At 46.3% G+C, this 20,161-nt stretch overlaps 2 protein-coding genes across 3 annotated transcripts; one reads left to right on the top strand and one right to left on the bottom strand.

Annotated features, from left to right (window-relative positions):
- The first annotated feature begins 444 nt into the window (after positions 1–444).
- LOC118768680 (trypsin-1-like) lies at positions 445–3,014 on the top strand. The gene is made up of 6 exons (XM_036515540.1): positions 445–491; positions 890–1,040; positions 1,400–1,650; positions 1,962–2,098; positions 2,196–2,297; positions 2,752–3,014. Exons 1-6 carry the CDS (start codon positions 452–454, stop codon positions 2,797–2,799), a joined length of 729 nt encoding a protein of 242 aa, XP_036371433.1. The 5' UTR covers positions 445–451; the 3' UTR covers positions 2,800–3,014.
- A 946-nt stretch (positions 3,015–3,960) lies between these two features.
- Positions 3,961–19,798, bottom strand: LOC118796616 (hormone-sensitive lipase-like). Of its 2 annotated transcripts, none has more exons than XM_036555608.1 (13): positions 19,656–19,798; positions 15,481–15,722; positions 14,652–14,936; positions 14,000–14,090; positions 13,371–13,516; positions 12,953–13,138; positions 12,024–12,176; positions 9,638–9,782; positions 8,602–8,829; positions 7,315–7,431; positions 6,291–6,406; positions 5,499–5,762; positions 3,961–4,997 (listed from the first exon to the last, which is right to left on the bottom strand). In XM_036555608.1, exons 1-13 carry the CDS (start codon positions 19,675–19,677, stop codon positions 4,659–4,661), a joined length of 2,334 nt encoding a protein of 777 aa, XP_036411501.1. In that variant the 5' UTR covers positions 19,678–19,798; the 3' UTR covers positions 3,961–4,658. The 2 variants fall into 2 exon arrangements, with proteins under 2 accessions (XP_036411501.1, XP_036411502.1); XM_036555609.1 differs by lacking the exon at positions 19,656–19,798 and adding an exon at positions 19,166–19,240.
- Positions 19,799–20,161: the final 363 nt, after the last annotated feature.

Below are 20,161 nucleotides of genomic sequence, written 5' to 3'. Positions count from 1 at the left end.
ATTACTACAAAAACAAGTGTACAAGACATGTTTATTCATTGGTTTAGTAAAACTGGGGAAAAAACAAAATTACAGTTACTCCCCATTACCCTCAGGGGTAGGAGCACCTCAGTTTGGCATGGTCCTAGGTTATCCTTTCTTACAAAACCACTTTGAGCTCTTTTGATACTGAACACATTACAATGCTCATGAGAAGAACAGCAACATGTGGAAAACAAAATAGCAATTTAACAACAACAGTTACAACCAACTCATATGCAATCAACATCCCTCAGTACAGTTCATTAATAATCAATCAATAATTGACAGAGAATTTGTCTTGATTGGCTGTTCTCTGACCACTAAGGCGGTACTTTGCAGGTATTGGAGGGCGGGTTATATGGCCACCAAAATATAAAGCGAGCCTCAAGACCAAACTCCTCACTCATCAGGATCACCTTTCGAAGGAACCATGAGGTCTCTGGTCTTTATTCTGCTTCTGGGAGCTGCTGGTGAGTATACAGCTAATTGAAATGATATACATAGACATACAGTAGCTAACACGTATATGCTGTCACTAATAAGTGCTGAAACATATTCTGAGAGATTCAAAAAGCCTGCTCCATTCACTTCAACTGACATTCACAGTGGCATCTGATATATTTGTTATGGCTCCTGAAATACACAGTGCGAACTGTATTAAACCCCATGATGAAGAAACCTAATACAGCTTGCTTTAAAAATCTGTTATGCATTTTCATGTATGCTCAATGTAATATATTACGTATTGCAATTGTAATATCTCAATCATTGCGCAGAAGGTAGTCCTGTATGGCTGTGCATCTCATATGATAAAACAATATATCTTAATAATGCCTCCCCTGCCTTTTCCTCCTTTCTGTCTCTGCAGTGGCTCAGGAGGACGATAAGATTGTTGGAGGGTATGAGTGCGAGCGTCACTCCCAGCCCTGGCAGGTGTCTCTGAACTCCGGGTACCACTTCTGCGGTGGCTCCCTGGTCAATGAGAACTGGGTGGTGTCCGCTGCTCACTGCTACAAATCGTGAGTGACGCCAACGCACGGTACTCTGGTTACATCCGCTGCAGTAATATGCATTCAGCTGCTGTATACACAGTGCACAGTGCCATTACTGACATACAGCACTCACTAAATGTTATCCAAAGTCATTATAATGAAACGATTGCAATAGTTCTATGCAGTGTCTGCAAATGTACATAATATGTCTGACTACAATACAAGTGGTATCAAGCATCACAGGAGTCCATCCAGATAGCGTTACATCCTATCAGAATGTGAACGTGAAAGTGTTGATCCGTGCTCTCGGTGTGAGGGCCGGTGCTGGCTGTCACAGTGCCGGACGCTGCTCTGAACTGCCCCGCGGTGCCATGTGTCCCCTCCAGCCGTGTGCAGGTGCGCCTGGGAGAGCATCACATCATGGTGAACGAGGGCACCGAGCAGTTCATCTCCTCCTCCAAAGTCATCCGCCACCCCAACTACAGCTCCTGGACCCTCAACAACGACATCATGCTGATCAAGCTGAGCTCCCCCGCTACCCTCAACGAGTTCGTGCAGCCCGTGGCCCTGCCCAGCAGCTGTGCCCCCGCCGGCACCAAGTGCAGAGTCTCTGGCTGGGGCAACACCATGAACCCCGGTGAGTCAGAGGCCACCTGCTTTGATGGGCAGCCTCCACAGTGGCTCAGACTTCACACAACGTCACTGATTCATTTTCTCTCTCCCTCACTCTTTCCACCTTCTGTCTTCTTCACTCCCCCCTCCTTCCCTCTCCCCCCTCTGCTTCCTCCTCTGATCCCTCTCTCCCTTCTCTCCCCTTCCTTCTGTCCCTCCCTCTTCCTCTCCCCCCTCTGCTCCCTCCTTCTACCACATCATCACTTTCTCTCTCCTCCTCTCTCTCCCCTCCCTCCTTCTATCCCTCCCACTCCCTCTTTCTCTCCCTCTCTGTAGCCGATGATGGTGACAAGCTGCAGTGTCTGGAGATCCCCATCCTGTCGGAGACCGATTGTGACAACTCCTACCCTGGCATGATCACCCCCGCCATGTTCTGCGCCGGCTACCTGGAGGGAGGCAAGGACTCCTGCCAGGTAATGAGCTGCACTCACCTGCACTGCTGCTGTGGCCTTCCTCAATGCAGGGTGACCGTGCTCTAACCCTCTGTCCTCCTCTCTCTCTCCCTCTCAGGGTGACTCTGGTGGCCCAGTTGTGTGCAACGGCGAGCTGCAGGGTGTTGTGTCCTGGGGATACGGCTGTGCCGAGAAGGATCACCCCGGTGTCTACGCCAGGGTACGACTGTACTCAGATTTAAACAGTCTTAGAGGGGGGCGATCCATGATAATATAAAACCCAGGGAAAGCATGTGTTTGGACACGCCAAGCACTTTAAAACCTGCCTTATATGGGCCAATTCTCATTGCTTGCTTGGGTTACACAAGCAAGCGATGAGAATTTTAGTTACACATTTCTTTACACATTTCTTTAATTATAAAAAAAAAGGCATGGACTTTTCCCCAGTGAACCCCAAGGATACAGCTGACTACATGATACGGTCACCCATTATATCGTAAATGAAAGGCACGAGGTTCATTCAAAATAAAAATTGCCTCTCAAAGCTTTTCACACTGTGATAAGTATCTGCCAGAGACATACAAAATGAAAAAGGCGCATATAGATTGACTGTTAAAACACGTTAGTCGTTTCATTAGTTGTAATACTTATTCTCCTTTTGTTCCCTCCCTCAGGTCTGCATGTTCAATGACTGGCTCGCCACCACCATGGCCAGCTACTAAGGCTTGCAGCTCAGCTCCGTATCTACTCAACTCAACAACCTGTCGAACGGCCAACAGCATGACGTCGACACGATGAATAATAAAGCTGCCGATGATTCATTTTCTCAGTATTTACTGTCTAATTTGAGCCAATTTCTCGCCCCCGTGGGGGTTTGCTGTGAGACTTGTCGTTGTGTAGAGCTCCACTGCGGTGGGAGTTACAGGTTCCAATCCAGGCTGGGAATGGGGCACAGCACCCACATAAATGGGGCACAATCTGTAAATGTTCAAGGTCAGAAAGAGCCGCTTTTTGCAATGAAATAAGCCATCTGATTTCGCAAAGGTACAGATTCTCCGTTTGACACTATTAAACATATTCATTTTAAACAGTCCTTGTTGGATTCATTTCAGTTTCTGTCTGCAATGTGCCATCATGTCAGTGTGTTGAGGAAATGCTGGTTTCCTCACAAATTCTCCCATTTTATTGCGTGTATTGTATGCGACAGTCCATGGGTGAATGATTCATTGGGTATTTGCTTATAACTATCAGTCATTGCCACTAAATGTATCAGTCACAGCATCCATAATTCAGCATGAGCAGCAGTCTACCTGTTAATGTCCATCAGGCTACTGCAGGAACTGCACAGATCCGCTGATCAATACATCATAAGATGCACCATAATTAATGGTGTCCACAATGGGTCCATCCAAATTACATAAAGACCATTGGATCTGTCAATCTGCAGTCAGTCTGCATGATCTCTCCACGAGAGAACCCTTATGAAAACATATGCAAGGGGAAATGTTTGAGAATAAGTGTGGATACACTTATGTTCTGTTGTGCTGGAAGTCACTCTGGATAAGAGTGTCTGCTGAATGATTGCAATGAGAAATAGCAGCTTCCCTGTGGTTCAATTAAAAACTGCAGAATAGATTTATTTGAAAACAAGACAAATATGTTAATAATATAGAGATTGGATTAAAACAATATATACCTTAATTTCAGATAGGTTGTGTAATTAACTAGAACTCAGAGATACAGTAAGGATGGAACCTACAGTTAGGTGGAATCTGAGCCCATTTCTCACCGGATAATGCATACCCCATTAATGTGCTAATGGACTAAAGTGCCATATCTCTGCCATTTTGGGGAAAAAAAAACCAATCGGAATGTTTTCATATGAATTCATATGATCTCCACTCCCTCTCTCAGGAGCAGCTTTGACTTGGTGGTTATTCCAGCCACTGTGTCTGCCAGGCTTAAATATGCAGCCAACAGCATAGCATTCTGGAGACAACAGAAGACGACAGAGGATAGGCCATGTTGTGCCTATGATGTAAGCTAATGTAACTGGCAACAAGTGCACCTTTACGCACATCACTGGCATGGGGCTGTCCTATGTGTGGGTGTGTGGTGTGGTTTATTCAGACATTCAAACATACTTGAGCATATTTCTCCAGCCTTCAAGTTTTACATATTTTTAAGCATAGCATTTACATAATTCAGTAAGAAACATTTTTATTTGCAGCAAAATTAGCTGGAAAATTATATATATTTGACAGCACTGGCACTTTAATGTTACTGACGGTTGTGTGTTACAGTGTAGGATGGCAAGCTTGCTTGCCCTCTTCACAGCTGAGAGGCTGTCAGAGAGTAAGGAATATATCCTGTTTCTTTCTTGTCCTCCTCTCTCTAGCTTCAAAGCTCTTGCACTTTCTCCTCTCGTTCCTGCCTTTGAATCTCTCGCATTGTCTCCTGTCACAGTGCATTGTTTTTCACTCCTGCCATGTCCTTTTTCTTGTTTTGGGTGTTTTACCCATGTTCATTTTTCGAGTGGGACAGAGTGGCCAGTGCACAATGATGCAACCATTATCAGTCCTCAAGCTTCCAATTCCTCATCTTCGATTTTTCTAGTCCATCCCCCAACGGGCAATTCCTTTTCCTGACTGGCCCCTTCCACAGGTGAAGCAACATTCTGATTGGTCTTCCCTGGCTCCGGCCCGTGACTGGCTGATTGCGGGCCCCGCTGGGCAAAGACCTCTCTGATTCGCTCCATGCAGATGTTGGAGGCCTCCTGGGTTTCCTTGGAGAGCTGCAATAGGCTGAGGAACCCGTGGGGGAGGTCCTCCACCACAGACAAGGTGACTGGCTGGTTGAGGCTTCTCAGCCTCTTGGCGAACATCACGGAGTCATCCAGCATGGCGTCCAGGGCAGAGGCCTGAGGGAAAGGGAGGGCAGCAGGTGGGGAGAGTGTGGGGAGAGTGACGGAAGACGAAGGAAAGGAAGAGGGGGGTAGTGGGAATGAAGGGGAGAGAGATGGTAGGTGGACAGAAAGTGGTGGGAAGAGAAGAGTGTGTTTACGGTAACAGAAGAGCTATCATGGCACCATTACCAATCGTTCCCAAAATACTCTTGAAGATGAATGCATTCCCCATACCAGTACTCCTCCCACCTAACCACCTGAGGTCACATTCTGCTCTCCCAAACTACATTCTCCCACCAGATCCAACCCACCCATTCACCCTCCCACTTCCTATCTCTTGCCCCACCTCTCCCCTTCTCTTTCTCACCACCTCTCCCCTTCTCTCCCCCCCCTCCTCTCTCCCCCTTCCTCCCTCTCTCTCTCTCCCCCCCTCCCTCCCCCTCTCTCTCCCACACTCTCACCCCCCCCCCTCACTCTCACCCCCCCCCCCCTCCTCTCACGCTCTCCCTCTCTCACCACAATGTGAACGGGAGGGAGGCCCTTCAGCATGCTGTCCGGGGCCAGCAGGGGGGAGACGTAGGGGTTTTTGCTGATGGGGGAGCTGTGCATGGTGAGGTGGGCCAGCTGCTCCGACCGCAGGGGCTGGAACCCGTCCGGGTACTCCTCCAGACCCGGCTGCTGAAAGTTCCCCCCTGAGGCCGGGGGTGGAGTCACGCTGGGAGGGGAGGAGCCGGCGGCAGAGTGTTTGTTTTTATTGGAGGAGAGGCCGGTGTCCGCCCCCTAAGACAGAGAGAAGGGGACAACATAGAAGGGTTAGTATAATATACATACATAGATATGTACACAGTAGTTGAGAGTAACATACCCAGGTATAATGCACATAGTACATGGTAGAATACTCCAGATGGCTTACCCATACAAAAAAATAATATATTGAGGGCATATTTTAGAGAATATATTTTTATACTCAATCGGTACATTGAAAATATGTAGATTATTGTGGCATTTTGGCATACTGCAATACATTTCTGTATTGCAAGAGAGATGGCAGTAGTGTAACATAGCAGTAAGGAGCAGGGCTTGTATCCAAAAAGACTGCTGGTTTAATGCCCTGCTGGGGCACTGCTGCTGTACCCTTGGGCAAGGTACTTAACCCAGAACTTGTGCGCTCTGACAAAAGCCAAGTATACCATGATAACTGTCAGCAACGACTGCTGATGCCATTGTTTTGATAGCCCTCTCTGACCCCCTTTTCAGCTCTGCGACGGGCATGTTCTTATGCAGTGCCCAGGCTGTAGCTGACGTCACCTTGTTCCCATCGGAGGACAGGTCCTGGCAGGTCTGGCTCCGGGGGGGGTCCCTGCCCGATGCAGTTGCATCAGAGGAAGACGAGCTGAGGGCTGTGTCTGAAACGCTCCTCTGCACTGAGAGAGAGGGAGAGAGAGAGAGAGGGGGGGGGGGGGGGGGGGGGGGGGGAGAGAGAGAGAGAGAGAGGGAGAGAGAGAGAGAGAGGGGGGGGGGGGGGAACGGAGGGGGGGGGGGGGGAACGGGGGGGGGGGGGGGGGGGGGAAAGGGAGGGAGGGAGAGAGATGGGGGAGAGGGGGTGGAGAGAGGGACAGTAAGGGGGTGGGGGTGGGGGTGGGGAGGGGGAGAGATTAATCATTACAAAATGTATTTCATGCCTATGAACCTAATCTGATTTGAGGGAGTGAGAAAGAGAAAGAGAGAGAGAGAGAAATGAGATGAGAAATGAGAACTGAAAGAGACACAGTGTGAGAGAGACTTTGATGCTCTTTATTGCCCCATCAAAAGTCCCTGCATATCAAATTCCAAAATCAACAACAGCAGGTGCTTCATTGGATCACCACACACCACATACGTCCGACACCTTCAACCCTCAACCCCATCCCCCCTTACCCACCCCCTCCAAAAAAAAAGAACAAGATAACAGAGAGAGAGTGCATGAGAGGGAGTATGAGATAAAGAGAAGAGAGAGTGAGAGGGAAAGAGAGGGAAGTTAATTATGAACATTTCATCATATGAAAAACACCATTATACAAGGCTGCTTACAATGTATGACACAATTTCAGTTCATAATTAAAGGGATTAATAGAGCTGAAATTAAAATGAAGCTTATGCAAAATATCCGCAAGGAGGGTTGCTGAGCTCAGGACATGCACAGAATTCAGAAAAAAAGAAATCGCAAAACCAGCCCTCACAAAGTCTGTTCCAGCATTCACTGTGCCTCCTACATTAACAGCAACACTCACACAGATAAACACACACACACACAGGCCGTTCACACACACAGCGGACGAGGAGCTGGAAGTACCAGTGGGGGACTTGTTTGGGTCGAGCAGAGATTGGAACCAGCTGGACACCCCCTGCGTGGAGTCTGTGTTCTCTGCACCCCCTTCCTCCTGGGACGCCCCCACCCACGGCTCCGTACCTGGGGTGGGAGGACAGGGGGGTTGGGCATGGAGCAGATATAACTCAGGGATAGGGAATGGAACCTCTGAATGTGGCCGTCACTGAGTGCGCTGAGGGTCAGTATGAACGGCTACTTCACACAGGCAGTGGGACAGCAGTGTAGCATATAGTGGTTAAGGAGCAAAAGGTTGCCGGTTCGATTCCCCGCTGGGGCACTGCTGCTGTACCCTTGCGAAAGGTACTTAACCCACAATTGTTTCAGGAAATATCCAGCTAGATAAATGGATAACATTGCAAAAAAACTCTGGATAAGAGCGTCTGCTAAATGCCAATTGTGTAATGTAGTGTAATGTAATGGGACCACATGGTCGAGCTTCCTTTACCATGATCACACTGCTTAGGTGTGTCAAAGGAGGAAATGGCAAATATATACATAGCTATTGATCTGTATCTTAGAATGTGAGGAAAAGTGAAATACTTCTTCCATTGTGTGTTAACGCGCAGTTAGTATGTGAGTGTGCATATGTGTGTGCACTATAGTATGGGTGAATGTGCGTGAAGGTATATTATGGAATATATGTGTGTGTATTATGGTATGCATGTCTGTGTGTATAAATGCATGTATGCGTGCATTATGGGGGTGTGTGTGTGCATTATGGGCTGTATCTGTGTGTGTGTGTGAGTGTATGTTTGCATTATGGGGTGTGTGTATATGTGTGCATGAATGTGTGTGTATATATTTGTGTTGTGCATGCATATGTGTGCATTATGGGGTGTATGTGTGTATGTATGAGTATATGTGTGCATTATGGGGTGGATGTGTGTGTAAGAATGTGTGTTTGTGCGTGCGGCGTGCGTGTGTGTGTGTGTGTGTGTGTGTGTGTGTGTGTGGGCGTGCATTACAGGGTGTATGTGTGTATGAATGTGTTGTGTATGTGTGTATTATGGGGTGTATGTGTGTATGTATGAGTATATGTGTGCATTACAGGGTGTATGTGTGTATGAATGTGTTGTATATGTGTGTATTATGGGGTGTATGTGTGTATGTATAAGTATATGTGTGCATTATGGGGTGTATGTGTGTATGAATGTGTTGTGTGTGTGTGTATTATGGGGTGTGAGTGCGCATGTGTGTGCGCGCGTGTGTGTGCACGCGTGTGTGTGCACGCGTGTGTGACTCCCTCCTCACCGGCGTAGGCGCTGATGCACTTGGAGAGCACGCTGAGAGGCAGCATGGGGTCGATGAGGGTGAGCAGGCGTGAGGGCGAGGCGAAGGTGGTCAGCAGGGTGGCGGGGTAGGCCACCATGATGCCGTCGGGGGGGCGCACGCAGTACGACAGCGCCCGCATGGACACGGTTATGCAGAGGTTGCCCCCGGCGCTGTCCCCAGCCAGGCACACGCGCTCGCCTGTGGAGCCTGGAGAGAGAGAGAGCCAGGGACGTCGCTGAGGATGGCTGAGGTCAAACTGGACCGGATTAAACCGGATTAAAGTATGTATCACTCATCTGTACCAAAAAATAAATTTGCTGCGACACCGTGGCGTAGGACTAGGGAACATAGTGGTAAGGAGAAGGGCTTGTTAATTCCCAGGATAGCCGCTTCTATCGTATCCTTGAGCAAGGTACTTAACACCAATCGTCTGGGTAAATATGCAGTGGCTAACATATGTGACCTTTGTAAAATTCTCCTGTAAGGTAATTTGCCAGACAAATAAGTATGATACAGTAGTGTAATGTAAAACATTCAAATGTGCCCTTTTATCAGAGCTAGACGTGTGAAACTGAGATGAATCCGAAGGGGGTTTTAGTCAGATATTTTGTCCTTATTTCCTGTTTTGGAACAACGTTGGAGGGTGGCAAAAACATGTGCCTTCATCTGAAACATGTGATGTCAGCCACCTTTCTTAACACACCGCAAAGCTTTATGGACAATGCCCTCAACACCATACCCTCCCCTTATCCCTAGCGGAACAAGGCCAATTTTAGCTCCACCGTTGTAGGCTCCCAGTAATTGTCCGCTAATACAGCTGGCGGTGAACCCAAGACATGTGGCCCAACCGTGCACTTTGACATAAAACGCTTTTACCAGCTGAGCCACTCAGGGGCCCCCAGACTGAAATTGTTCTGACAAACCCATTGTGACAGAGAGCTGAACAGCAGTGCTCTTCTGTAAAGATGCTGAGAGCACATATCTCTCTCTCTCTCATACCGACATTCACACTGACCCAGTAAGTGGCAGTGCTTGAGAGCCCAGCAGTAGGCGTAGAAGCATTCCTCCAGGGCCCGGGGGAAGGGTGCCTCGGGGGCCAGAGAGTAATCCACAGAGAGGATGGGCACGTTCAGGTCCTGGGACCACCTCTTCAGGTAGTTCTAGGGGACAGAGCGGGACAGAGATCACACATTGCATTGCTGATTATAAACCTCAGCATTCACAGGGAGTTAGCTAGCTAGCTAGCAGACCTTTAGGGGGGCTCAGCTTGCACACTTGCAAAAGTGTTCAACCCCCCTACTAAATCACTCATTTTACTGGATAACAATTAATACATTAATATTTTTTTATTAATTTACAACAACACTTTTAATGAATTACTAGTGAGTAACATGAGTTTTACACCACAAAATATTTTTCTTGCACTCTCTCTCTCTTTCTGCCGACTCCATCCTGCTCTCTCTCCTTCTCTATCCTCCTCTCTCCCTCTTTGTGCTGGCAACCAAAACGTAAACGTAACAACCAAACAGACAATTTATTATCTAATAAAAGGCATAAATTGATCCATAGTTTTAACAAGTTATAACATATTCTAACTGAATATTGGGTTGCTGTGGGCAATGCAGTGAGGTAACGTCATTTTGACCTTACTCTCTCACCTGAACCTGGCTGTTTTCTTTAAAAAAAAAAATTGTATTTCCAATGAGTCAGGGTTTGTTCATCTCACTGTCCATAAATGTACTGTAAATATACCATAAACACATACACATACACATACACACACACACATACACACACACACATACACACACACACATACACACACACACTCACACACGCACACACGCACACACATACACACATACACAAACACACAAACACACTGTGTGTTACCAGAGTAGATGTTTCACATCGTTCATTGTCCTGCTTTAAACAGTGAACCGGAGCCCCTGAATCTAAGGTTGCTAATCCGCCATGCCGAGGCCTGAGACAAGTGTTGGGGGTGGGCGGTGGGGGATCGGTGACACGCACACGCGGGCCATCTGCTTTGGACCGCTTCCCGCCGACTCACGCACAATGCCCACACGCCATCAGTGCTGATTACAGCCTCCGCCACTCACCGCCTCTGTCAGCGGTGGCCATCGAGACGGCAGCGGGCTCGGGCGGTAAATAAAGGCCTGAGATCGCCGCAGCTGAAGTAATTACAGCCCCAGCTGTGCCGTGCTAAGCCCGTCGTTAACCTGGGCTCCGCGTGATTCAGAGCGGGATCTCGGAGAGAGTGGAAGTCTATTACAGCACGCGCACATCGCTGGCCGTTTCCTTATGAGGGCAACTCTCATATCTGGCGGTCCCGTCGCGTCACGACGCAAAATCGCCATCCGGAACTTCCTCCGCCATTGTCCCCCGATGGTGGAATGAGCTTCCACACTTCATCTGTTTTGCCGAGTCCCTCGCTATCTATCAAGAGACACATCTGAACACGCAGCTCTTCCGTTCTCAACTGAGTGGCTGAAACACCACCACCTAAAGCAATTATTTCTCATGTCTTAAACTTTGTTCTCCTTTAAAATAAAATAAATAAATAAAAATTTCAAATCTACAGTGTCATGCACTCGTATCTCTATCAACTAGCTTGCGCATTGTCTGGCCAGCTGTTGAAACTTGGTCATGCAGCACCTGTAATATTGTTGACTCCTTATATGGTTTTTTGCTTGTGTTGTACTCTACCTCACTTGTAAGTCACTTTGGACAAAAGCGTCTGCCAAACGAATAAATGTAAACGTAAATATAAATTTGAAAGTTTCTCATTCAGACAATTATCAATAGGATTGTGCACTGCAATATGCCACTAATTGTAGTTCAAAGCGCCTGTCACTTGTAACCCCATGTCTGAAAAAGAGGAAGTTAAAAAGCGGAAATGCTCCACATCTCAAGTGACAGCGGTCTGCTATAGGGCCCAATCACTTCACATGTTTACACATATTTTCACACTCAACTATCATATATTTCATGAGCTGCATTAAGGGACGTTGTTCATAGAAAAACACCTATAAACTCTCACTCTTGAAAATGACTTAATTTCTTGTTTTTGTGGAGTGCTGTAACTCCCTTTTGTACTCAGTTCCACACATGAGTCAAAGTAACCTCAGTCAGTCTAAGGCGGCAGTGTAGCATAGGGTAAGGAGCAGGACTCGTAACCAAAAGAGTGCTGGTTCAATTCCCTGCTGGGGCACTGGCGTTGTTCCCTTGGGCAAAGATCTTAACCCACAATTCCCTCAGTATCCTGCTATATAAATGTATAACATGCAATAACTGTAACCTACATAAGTTGCTCTGGATAAGAGTGTTTGCTAAAATGACAATTATGTAATGCAATGTGTTCCATGTACAGTCAGGTGTACCTCGTGTGATTTGGAGGTTTGGGCCACGAAGCCCCCGCCGTGGAAGTGCACCAGCAGCCAGGGGGACGGGGGGCTCGGCTTCGAAAAGAGGCCACGGTTCAGGGACATGGGAGTGCCTTCAGTGCGGGAGAAAGCCAGCAACTCCTCACTCTCCTAAAGAGAGAGAGAGAGAAAGGAAGGAAGGAAGGGTCACAGATCTAATCTTGAAAAGCTCAGATAAACGTCCGGAAGCAACTCATCAAGATATTCAAGTGCTATTAGTCACTGGTCTGGTTACCAACATGGTCTCCACATACCGTAAATCACAAATCTATATGACATGTTCAGCTTTCAAAGCCTGCAAGAATACACTACATGTAAAAATTCTGCACTGAAAATGTTACATATAAAACCAAATATGATACATGCAAAGATTCTGCCCAAAATCTACAGAGTAATAGGAAAAACATCAATTTTTAGTAACAGATGAACATAGTTCTTCCCTCAGGGGAAAAATTTCAATATCAATGAGAAACCAGACTGAACCTGTTGGAGAAACACTGGACGGGTCGTTGGACAGTCCTTGCAATCCATTTAAACAAAGCTACACATACGGGACAGCTGTGAGAGATATGAGGGACAGGAGCATGGTGTAGTGGTAAGGAGCAGGGCTCGTAACTGAAAGGTTGCCAGTACGATTCCCCACTATGGCACTGTTTTTCTACCCTTGGGCAAGGTACTTAACCCACAACTGCCTCAGTAAATGTCCAGCTGTATAAATGGATAAAATTGTAACCTACTGTATGTAAGTTGCTCTGGATAAGTGGATAAGCATCTGCTAAATGACAATAATGTAATGTAATGTAATGTAATGAGAAATACATAAAGAGCTACATATAACCTCATGAGTAACTTCAGCCTGGCAGAAAATGGCGGTGAGCCGGCCCTACCTGTCCCTCACGTAGCTCGTGGGAGATGAGGCGCATGTGCACAGGGCCTGGGCCGCGGTGGGCCACAGGGGGGGATATGGTGACTGACAGGTTGGGGTCAGAGGTCAGCGGGAGTTTGAAGGACATGGGGGGCACCGACAGGGTACGATTCACCCGCACCGGGTTGGACGTGATGCTGGCCAAGCCCTGAGAGAAAAAGAGAGAGAGAGAGAAAGAGAGGGAGAGAGAAGGGAAGAGGTGGTGAGAGAGAGGGAAAGAGAAGGGGAAAGGTGGAGAGAGAGAGAGAGAGAGAGAGAGATGCAATGATTCAAACCTCGAATGTTTTGTGAGCCAACAGAAGTTTTCTGAGAAAATGCAGCTTTGGAAAAGAGGTAAACACACAGTGCGAAGACGAGGTGATCTCCACCTCCTCCCTCACCGACAGCAGCTCTGTTTCCGTCAGGTTCCAGAAGGACTTCCAGAACGGCATGTCCAGATTCTGAATGATCCTCTCAAACTCCGCCCCCCTGAGCTCCGGGTCGACCACGTACTTCCCGGAGGTGAAGAAGGAGCTTGCTGCCATGCCTTAGGGGGGGCAAGAGAGACAGAAGCAGGCCATGGGGGGCCAGTGAGTGGGTGATCAGAGACCAGCACTGCACAATAGCGTTACGGCACCAAACACAGCAACAGATGAGAAGAGGGACGGGATGACAGTCACAGTGGTGGTGGAGGTTATCAGCAATGAATTCACACAGTGGCTGATGTATTATATGCACTTAGACAGAGGAAAAGGTACCAATGCAAATAAACATGCATCCGGAGCAGACTCACCATACTGTGTTATACCTCCTGCCTCCTCTGGGGTTCGGCACAGAGCACAAAACACAAGGTTAGACGGCCAGTGAGGTTGTCCCATATGTTTGTATATCAGTCAGCTGTTCAGGTGTAGCTTGCCATCGTGTTATCACAACGTCAGTCAGTGCGAGTGAGCATGAATTATTTTGTGGTCTGTGGAGTGGCCTTCTCACGGTTAGCATATCAAGAGCAACGTATCTCTTAGACACTTACCTATCAAGGATTGGTGCTTTTTGTAATTCTCTCCAAAGGACACCAGACTAATGACGACGGTCTGGAGGAAAGGGCGAATAGCAGGGGAGAACTGACAAAGACAAAGGGAGAGAGGAGAGGACATAAGAAACATTGCAAGGGCATAGAGATGGAAAGGTCACACATTTAAATCACTTCAGGTCTATCATTTAAGCCTGAGCCAGTTCATTGAAAAAGGGAGCTGTTATTTTAGAGGGGAAAAGCTACTTAGGCACTGGCACTCGAAGTTGGGAGCATAGGCTACTTTATTAACACTCATCAGTGACCAAGCCCTCACAGGGGGGTAAGACCTCTGTGGGTAAACAGGAAGGGTACAGCCTAAAAAGGTCTACCTGAACCAGGCCCAACAGTGCAAGGAGCCATTCTAAATGAAGCAGAGATGGACACAATATCTCTAGTCTAGAGATGGACAGCTTTATCTCTAGCCTGCCTTCCTCTCTATCTATCCTATCTATCCCCATTTTCTGTTCAAAAAAAAATCTTTTTCCTGACCTCTTGTAGTACTTTTCGGTAACTACTCTTAGCGTTGTGATGCACTTATTTGGAAGTCGCTCTGGGTAAGAGCGTCTGCTAAATGACATAATGTAATGTGACGTAATGTAATGACACTGACCTGGAAGCCCAGGCAGCGGCCGTAGAAGCAGGCCTTGTGCAGGGAGGCGTACTCCTGCATGAACCTCTGGCTCAGGCCGCCCTCCTTCTGGAAGTAGAGGTTGCCCTGGTCGTTGTCGTGCAGCAGCCGCTTGGCCAGGTAGAGCAGGGCCCGCAGTTGGCACAGGGCGCTGCAGTACGCCTCCATCTCCGTGGCGTTGTGCGCCGCCCGGAAGAAGATGTTGTGGCAGTTGTTTAAGATGTAGTGGCCCTTCTGGATGATGTAGACAATGCAGGAGCGCACCACCTGAGGAGAGAGAAGGGGGAGCACACGGGGAGTTTGAACTGTTTTCCCCTACTCATTTAATGGTGTGGTCTGACTATGACTTATTGCTTGATACACAACACATCTCTCCTCTGTAGATGTGTATAAGCCGGCAGCGTAACACATTGGTAAGGAGCAGGACTCATAACTGATAGGCTGACAGTTCGATTCCCTGCTGGGGCACTCCTGTTGTACCCTTGGGCAAAGTGCTTCACCCACAATTGCCTCAGTAAATATCCAGCTGTATAAATGGATAACATATAAAAATCGTAACATTATATATGTCGCTCTGAATAACAGCATCTGCTAACTGATAATAATGTAATGTAAATTCAGACATACTCACACTTCAGCCTCCTTAAGGAATCTGAGTTAAGATCTGGATTACTTTAGGTAAGGAGATTACGATCCACTATGTTACTACCCATTAATTAGTATTATAATGCATCATTATCGTTATTTACAATGTGTTAGGAATCCTTCCATGCCATGGTCAGACCGGCTTCGTGAACGCCAGCATCCATACCTTCACGAGCGAGCGGTACCCGTTGGCGGGCACCTGGGGGTCGAAGTCGAAGTGGTGGTAGGAGGCGGCGAAGCCGGCGACGATGGGCTCGAGGCCGCGGGCGTGCTCCTGCACGCGGGTCATGGTCTCGATGAGGCGCCTGGCCGACTCCCCGTACAGCGTGCTGGGCTCTCCGGAGAGGGCGGCGATGGCATCGTCGCACACGTTGTGCAGGGCCGTGAACAGGCCCTTATTGTCCATTGCTGTGAGGCGGGGAGACAGAGAGAGAGAGAGAGAGCAGTCAGGCTGAGCTCCACAGAATGACCACGTGCTCAGATGCAGGACAGAACAACAGAACACAAGCCAATCAGAGACGGACTTGAAATTTCATAAGTTACCTCACCTTAGTTACTCAGAATTTTTTTGCTTTCACTTGCAGAGGCTTTGCATTTGATGCCAAGAAGAAAGTTGAAACTCCACTGCTAAATTAAGATTAGGTTCCATTAACATCACGTCATCAGGGGCTGCTTCAGCTTTATTTATTACATACCTTTACAGCAGTACTAAAGCAATTCGGGTTTAGTGCCTTGATCAAAAGTACAATCACACCCAGGTTTCAAGCCTAAAACCTTCTGACTGCAAGCCTGCCTCTGGAGTCTAAGCTGGAGTCTGGAGTCTAAGGTGCAAATACCAACAGAGTATAATATAGCAACAACTGCTAATCACTGTGTAGGTAAGGCAGAAGCTGAGTACTTCTTTCACCAATATAGATGCATACACTGTGTATATTTATCTAGGCCTATGAAACAGTCTTAGTAGCACATGACCTCTGACAAGCCACACAAACCAATAAACAAATAGCATGCTAACTATGCTAGAAATGCTATCTGTGGAGGATTTGCTATCTGACCATGCTTGTATTCTCTTCTCAACAGTGAGACATGGAGAACAAGTGCTGTAATTTAACACCTTTCTTGTGCATGTTTTATGAGCATTACCCCCTTGGTCAACTTGACTTTCGTTTCAGTAAAATGCCAAAGTCAAACATTTGCATATATTTTATGTATTTTATTATGTAATCAATGCATTTTGAGTGGAGCTGAAATTCACCTGCGGGCAGCCCATCAACCCATTTTTCAAGCACCAGCTATTTCTACAAGGAGTGGGCCAGGGATTACTGGTACTAATAACACAAGAGTATGACTTTCACACGTAAGACAAGTGTCTGCTGTGAAAATGATGGGAACATAGTTTATGAACATAACTGTTGGATACAGGAACATAATAACAGATAAACTGGATGCTGACATAGTATATTCACATTATGCATCACTCTTTATTTGGAATGGAATCAAGATGTAGTTTTTTGTTTCTATTCTGCTAGTCCTGTATGAAAGAGCTGGATAATATCAGGCTGAGTCCCACCACCTGGGTCTGATCCTAGCCATGGCATCAGCTGAGAATGACCTGGAGTCCACAGTAATGTAAAAGATTGCATTTGTTCTCCCAGGGTGAGGGTGGGTGTGTCACCAGGGCCTCCTCATCTCATCGCTCTGTGGCACCCTGCAACTAGTCAGGCCCCTGCGAGATTTTTTTGGATGACATCAGAGGAGAAACTTCCTCCAATCGATGAACACTTCACTGCGGTGCATTGTGGGATATATAGTGTGAAATCTAAAGCTCCAAATGAGGGTTTGGGAAGAGAATTTACAGACAATCCCTATTTAATTAACCAAACCTCAGCAAATCTGCCCCATCCACAACTAGAGCTATCACACTTACTTTCTGCATCAGTTGTTGAAGGCATCCCTCCTCCACCCCATCTCCCCCTTTCTTTTCCCTGTTTATGATGTCCAACAACCTCAGCCAACAGCCGGGTGTGACCCCTTCATCAGACTCCAAGCCGAATAAAGTACAGCTACAGCCAAGTCATGTGCAACCTCCACGCTTTGATTGTATGGAAATGCATGTCTATTGAAATGACCTTTGGCTGCATGCGATTGTGTTGGAGAATTGCCTCTGTCTGTCGTCAGCACCCCTGCGTGATGGTAGAGGCTGTAACAGTGAGATGAGCCCAATGTGCAAATGACAATACCAAAAAAGGGGGGTTATAAATGGAAACCCATAAAGACAAGATGGTTAATTTGACAGATATAAGCACACAATGTTTAAACAGACAATACAGTCATGTTTCAGCAGTGTGGTGTGGTGGATAAGGAGCAGGGCTCATAAGCCAAAGGCTGCCAGTTCGATTCCCCAATGCAGCACTGCTGTTGAACCCTTGGACAGGGTACTTAACCAAAATTGCCTCAGTAAATACCCAGCTGTATAAATGGATAACATGTAAGAATCAAAACCTATGTAACATTCTCTGGATAACAGTGTCAGCTAAGCAACTAAATTTAATATTGCATTTTCGTTGTTTTTATCAGGATGCTAAAAGCCAAGCATCATGAAACTCATTAACTTCGTCTTTTTTTTTAATTGGATATTCCATTTTACCACTTATCGCATCAGAAGTGCGATTATAGTGTCTGAAAAGCCATCAATTATCTACTGCTTTAATCTTAACCTTTAGTAACTTCATTTTGATTTGTTTGACCGATTTGTTTGAATTTGAAAAACACACCTAAAATCCATTAAAGATATGGATGCGGTTGTCAATACCACAGTGCCAAAGGGCAATGATAAAAACAGGCATGAAGATTTGATATACTGTCAGTCCTGTTAAAAAACATTTTTTATAGCTCTGTAAGAAAGACTCTCCATTGCTTTTCACCTGGCACTTGAAGCATGACCAAGGTTTTTCCTTCTTTATTGACAGGGGGTGATAGTAGAACTACCTCTTTTGCATATTTTATATACAGCTTTCGACTTGAAACAAAGGCCCCATTTATGTCATTAGGGCAAACAGCTTGTCATGCTATCAGTTCACAGAATTTCACAAACAAGAGCCACAAAGCTATATTCATACAGTCAAGTTTGAGTTCAATGAAACCCAATTTCATGCTTTGTTCTCATCCACAACATTTACTTCACCAATAACCAACTTCTGCCACCAAGGTCTGTCATTACAGTCCTTGACAGGAACTTTGCAATTGTAACGTGACAACTGACAGAAATGAACACCAAAACCACCCAGCAGCATGGACCCATTAGCTGTCATGATTTATACAGCACATAAAAATTAATATTAATGGGGACCTCTAGTAGTTACTCAGGCTGATAAAGAGAAAATGTTACAAACATTTTCCTCTCATTTTTTTTTCTGGATATAAATTATTTTTTTCTGGATATAAATTATTACCTCCTAACCAATGTCTGTGCCTTAACAAATTCAAGGGTGTAGTGAAACTTGATCGCCTATAAATTAGTCAAGGCAAGTGGCTCCAACACTCTTGTTTTAGTAGGTGTACGCCTTATTCAATACTCTAGTCCAAGTTACACATACTTCAACCAGGTCTCTTTTTTGTTGTAAATATTAACAATTTATTATTAAATAGTTAATAAATATTCAGTAAATGCTACCACAATATATTTAACCTAACTCAAACGTTAGTATTATTATATGGTCAATTAATATGACAAAGAAATAAAGCAAACCAAGTGAATATTGAAAATGTATTAATGCCTCCACACACACACGCATACACACACACAACGAATGAGCCACAGTACGGCCATTCATTAAAATACTTGATCTTACCTTAGCGTGGACCGTGCTGTGAGCGATGGTGTAACACGCGTCTTTTTCCACACTCTCTCCCTTCCCATATTTCATTTTCGATTACATTTATATACTAGCCTTGCAGACGGTGTGACGTTTCACCTATAGACAACAGGGCGTGTGCAAGTGTTCGAGCAAATAGGAAGTGTTCAGTAAAGTTAGTTGTAGTGATACCAGCCAATACGTTTTAACTTTCATTGGCGATCTGGCTTGATAGCCCGGAACAGCCCACAGGCACATAGATCAACAAACAAACCAATCAAGCGACCGACAGCCTCCGTTGTAAGAAACGTAAAACAGTCGCGTTAACATCGAACCCAAAAATTAAACTGAGACATTCCTATACTTTTAAGTTCGCACACCTGGCAACACTTCGCTTGAAAACCCTAGAAACCGCTGCGTCGGACGCTTAAGGGAAACGTGGAGATCAACCGGTATTCGGTACTCCTCTCTCGTCGTGCCGACTCACCTGTGGAATGCCTCTCAGTCATGCCATTATCATGTCCGTCTTCCACCTACCGATTGCTGCCATCTTCCCCTGGGCACAGTGCTACACTAACAGCGTGGTGAGCGCCCATCCCCCGTAATGCATTTCAGCGATCCAGAGCCATAACCGCATAACCAATGAAAGACCTGAAAAAACACTCACTAAGCCTATCAAAGATTTAAAACGCAAGCACCACCCATTATATGTTCGTTGCCCAGACAACGCGTAGCTCCGATAGCCGTCTGTACAGGAGGTACCGGTGAGCAATGTAATCGAAAATCTTAATCGGTACTTTAACCGTACAATAAATATTCTCTACATCTGCACTGCAGCATCGCTGTAACAACTGCAGGTAGCTTTAGCTACCTTAAAAAGTAATGACACCACAGAATCAGCCCGAAGAGCGAGAACATGACGTTCACCCAGCTGGAAAGCTCTGTATTGCGGGTCAATCAGATCGTTGGACACACGATTATGAAAGTGTTCAA

Source organism: Megalops cyprinoides, chromosome 21 (genome assembly GCF_013368585.1).
Source record: "Megalops cyprinoides isolate fMegCyp1 chromosome 21, fMegCyp1.pri, whole genome shotgun sequence".
Classification (NCBI taxonomy): Eukaryota; Metazoa; Chordata; class Actinopteri; order Elopiformes; family Megalopidae; genus Megalops; species Megalops cyprinoides.
Note: the sequence above shows the minus strand (reverse complement) of the source record. Positions and strands in the feature narration are given on the sequence as shown.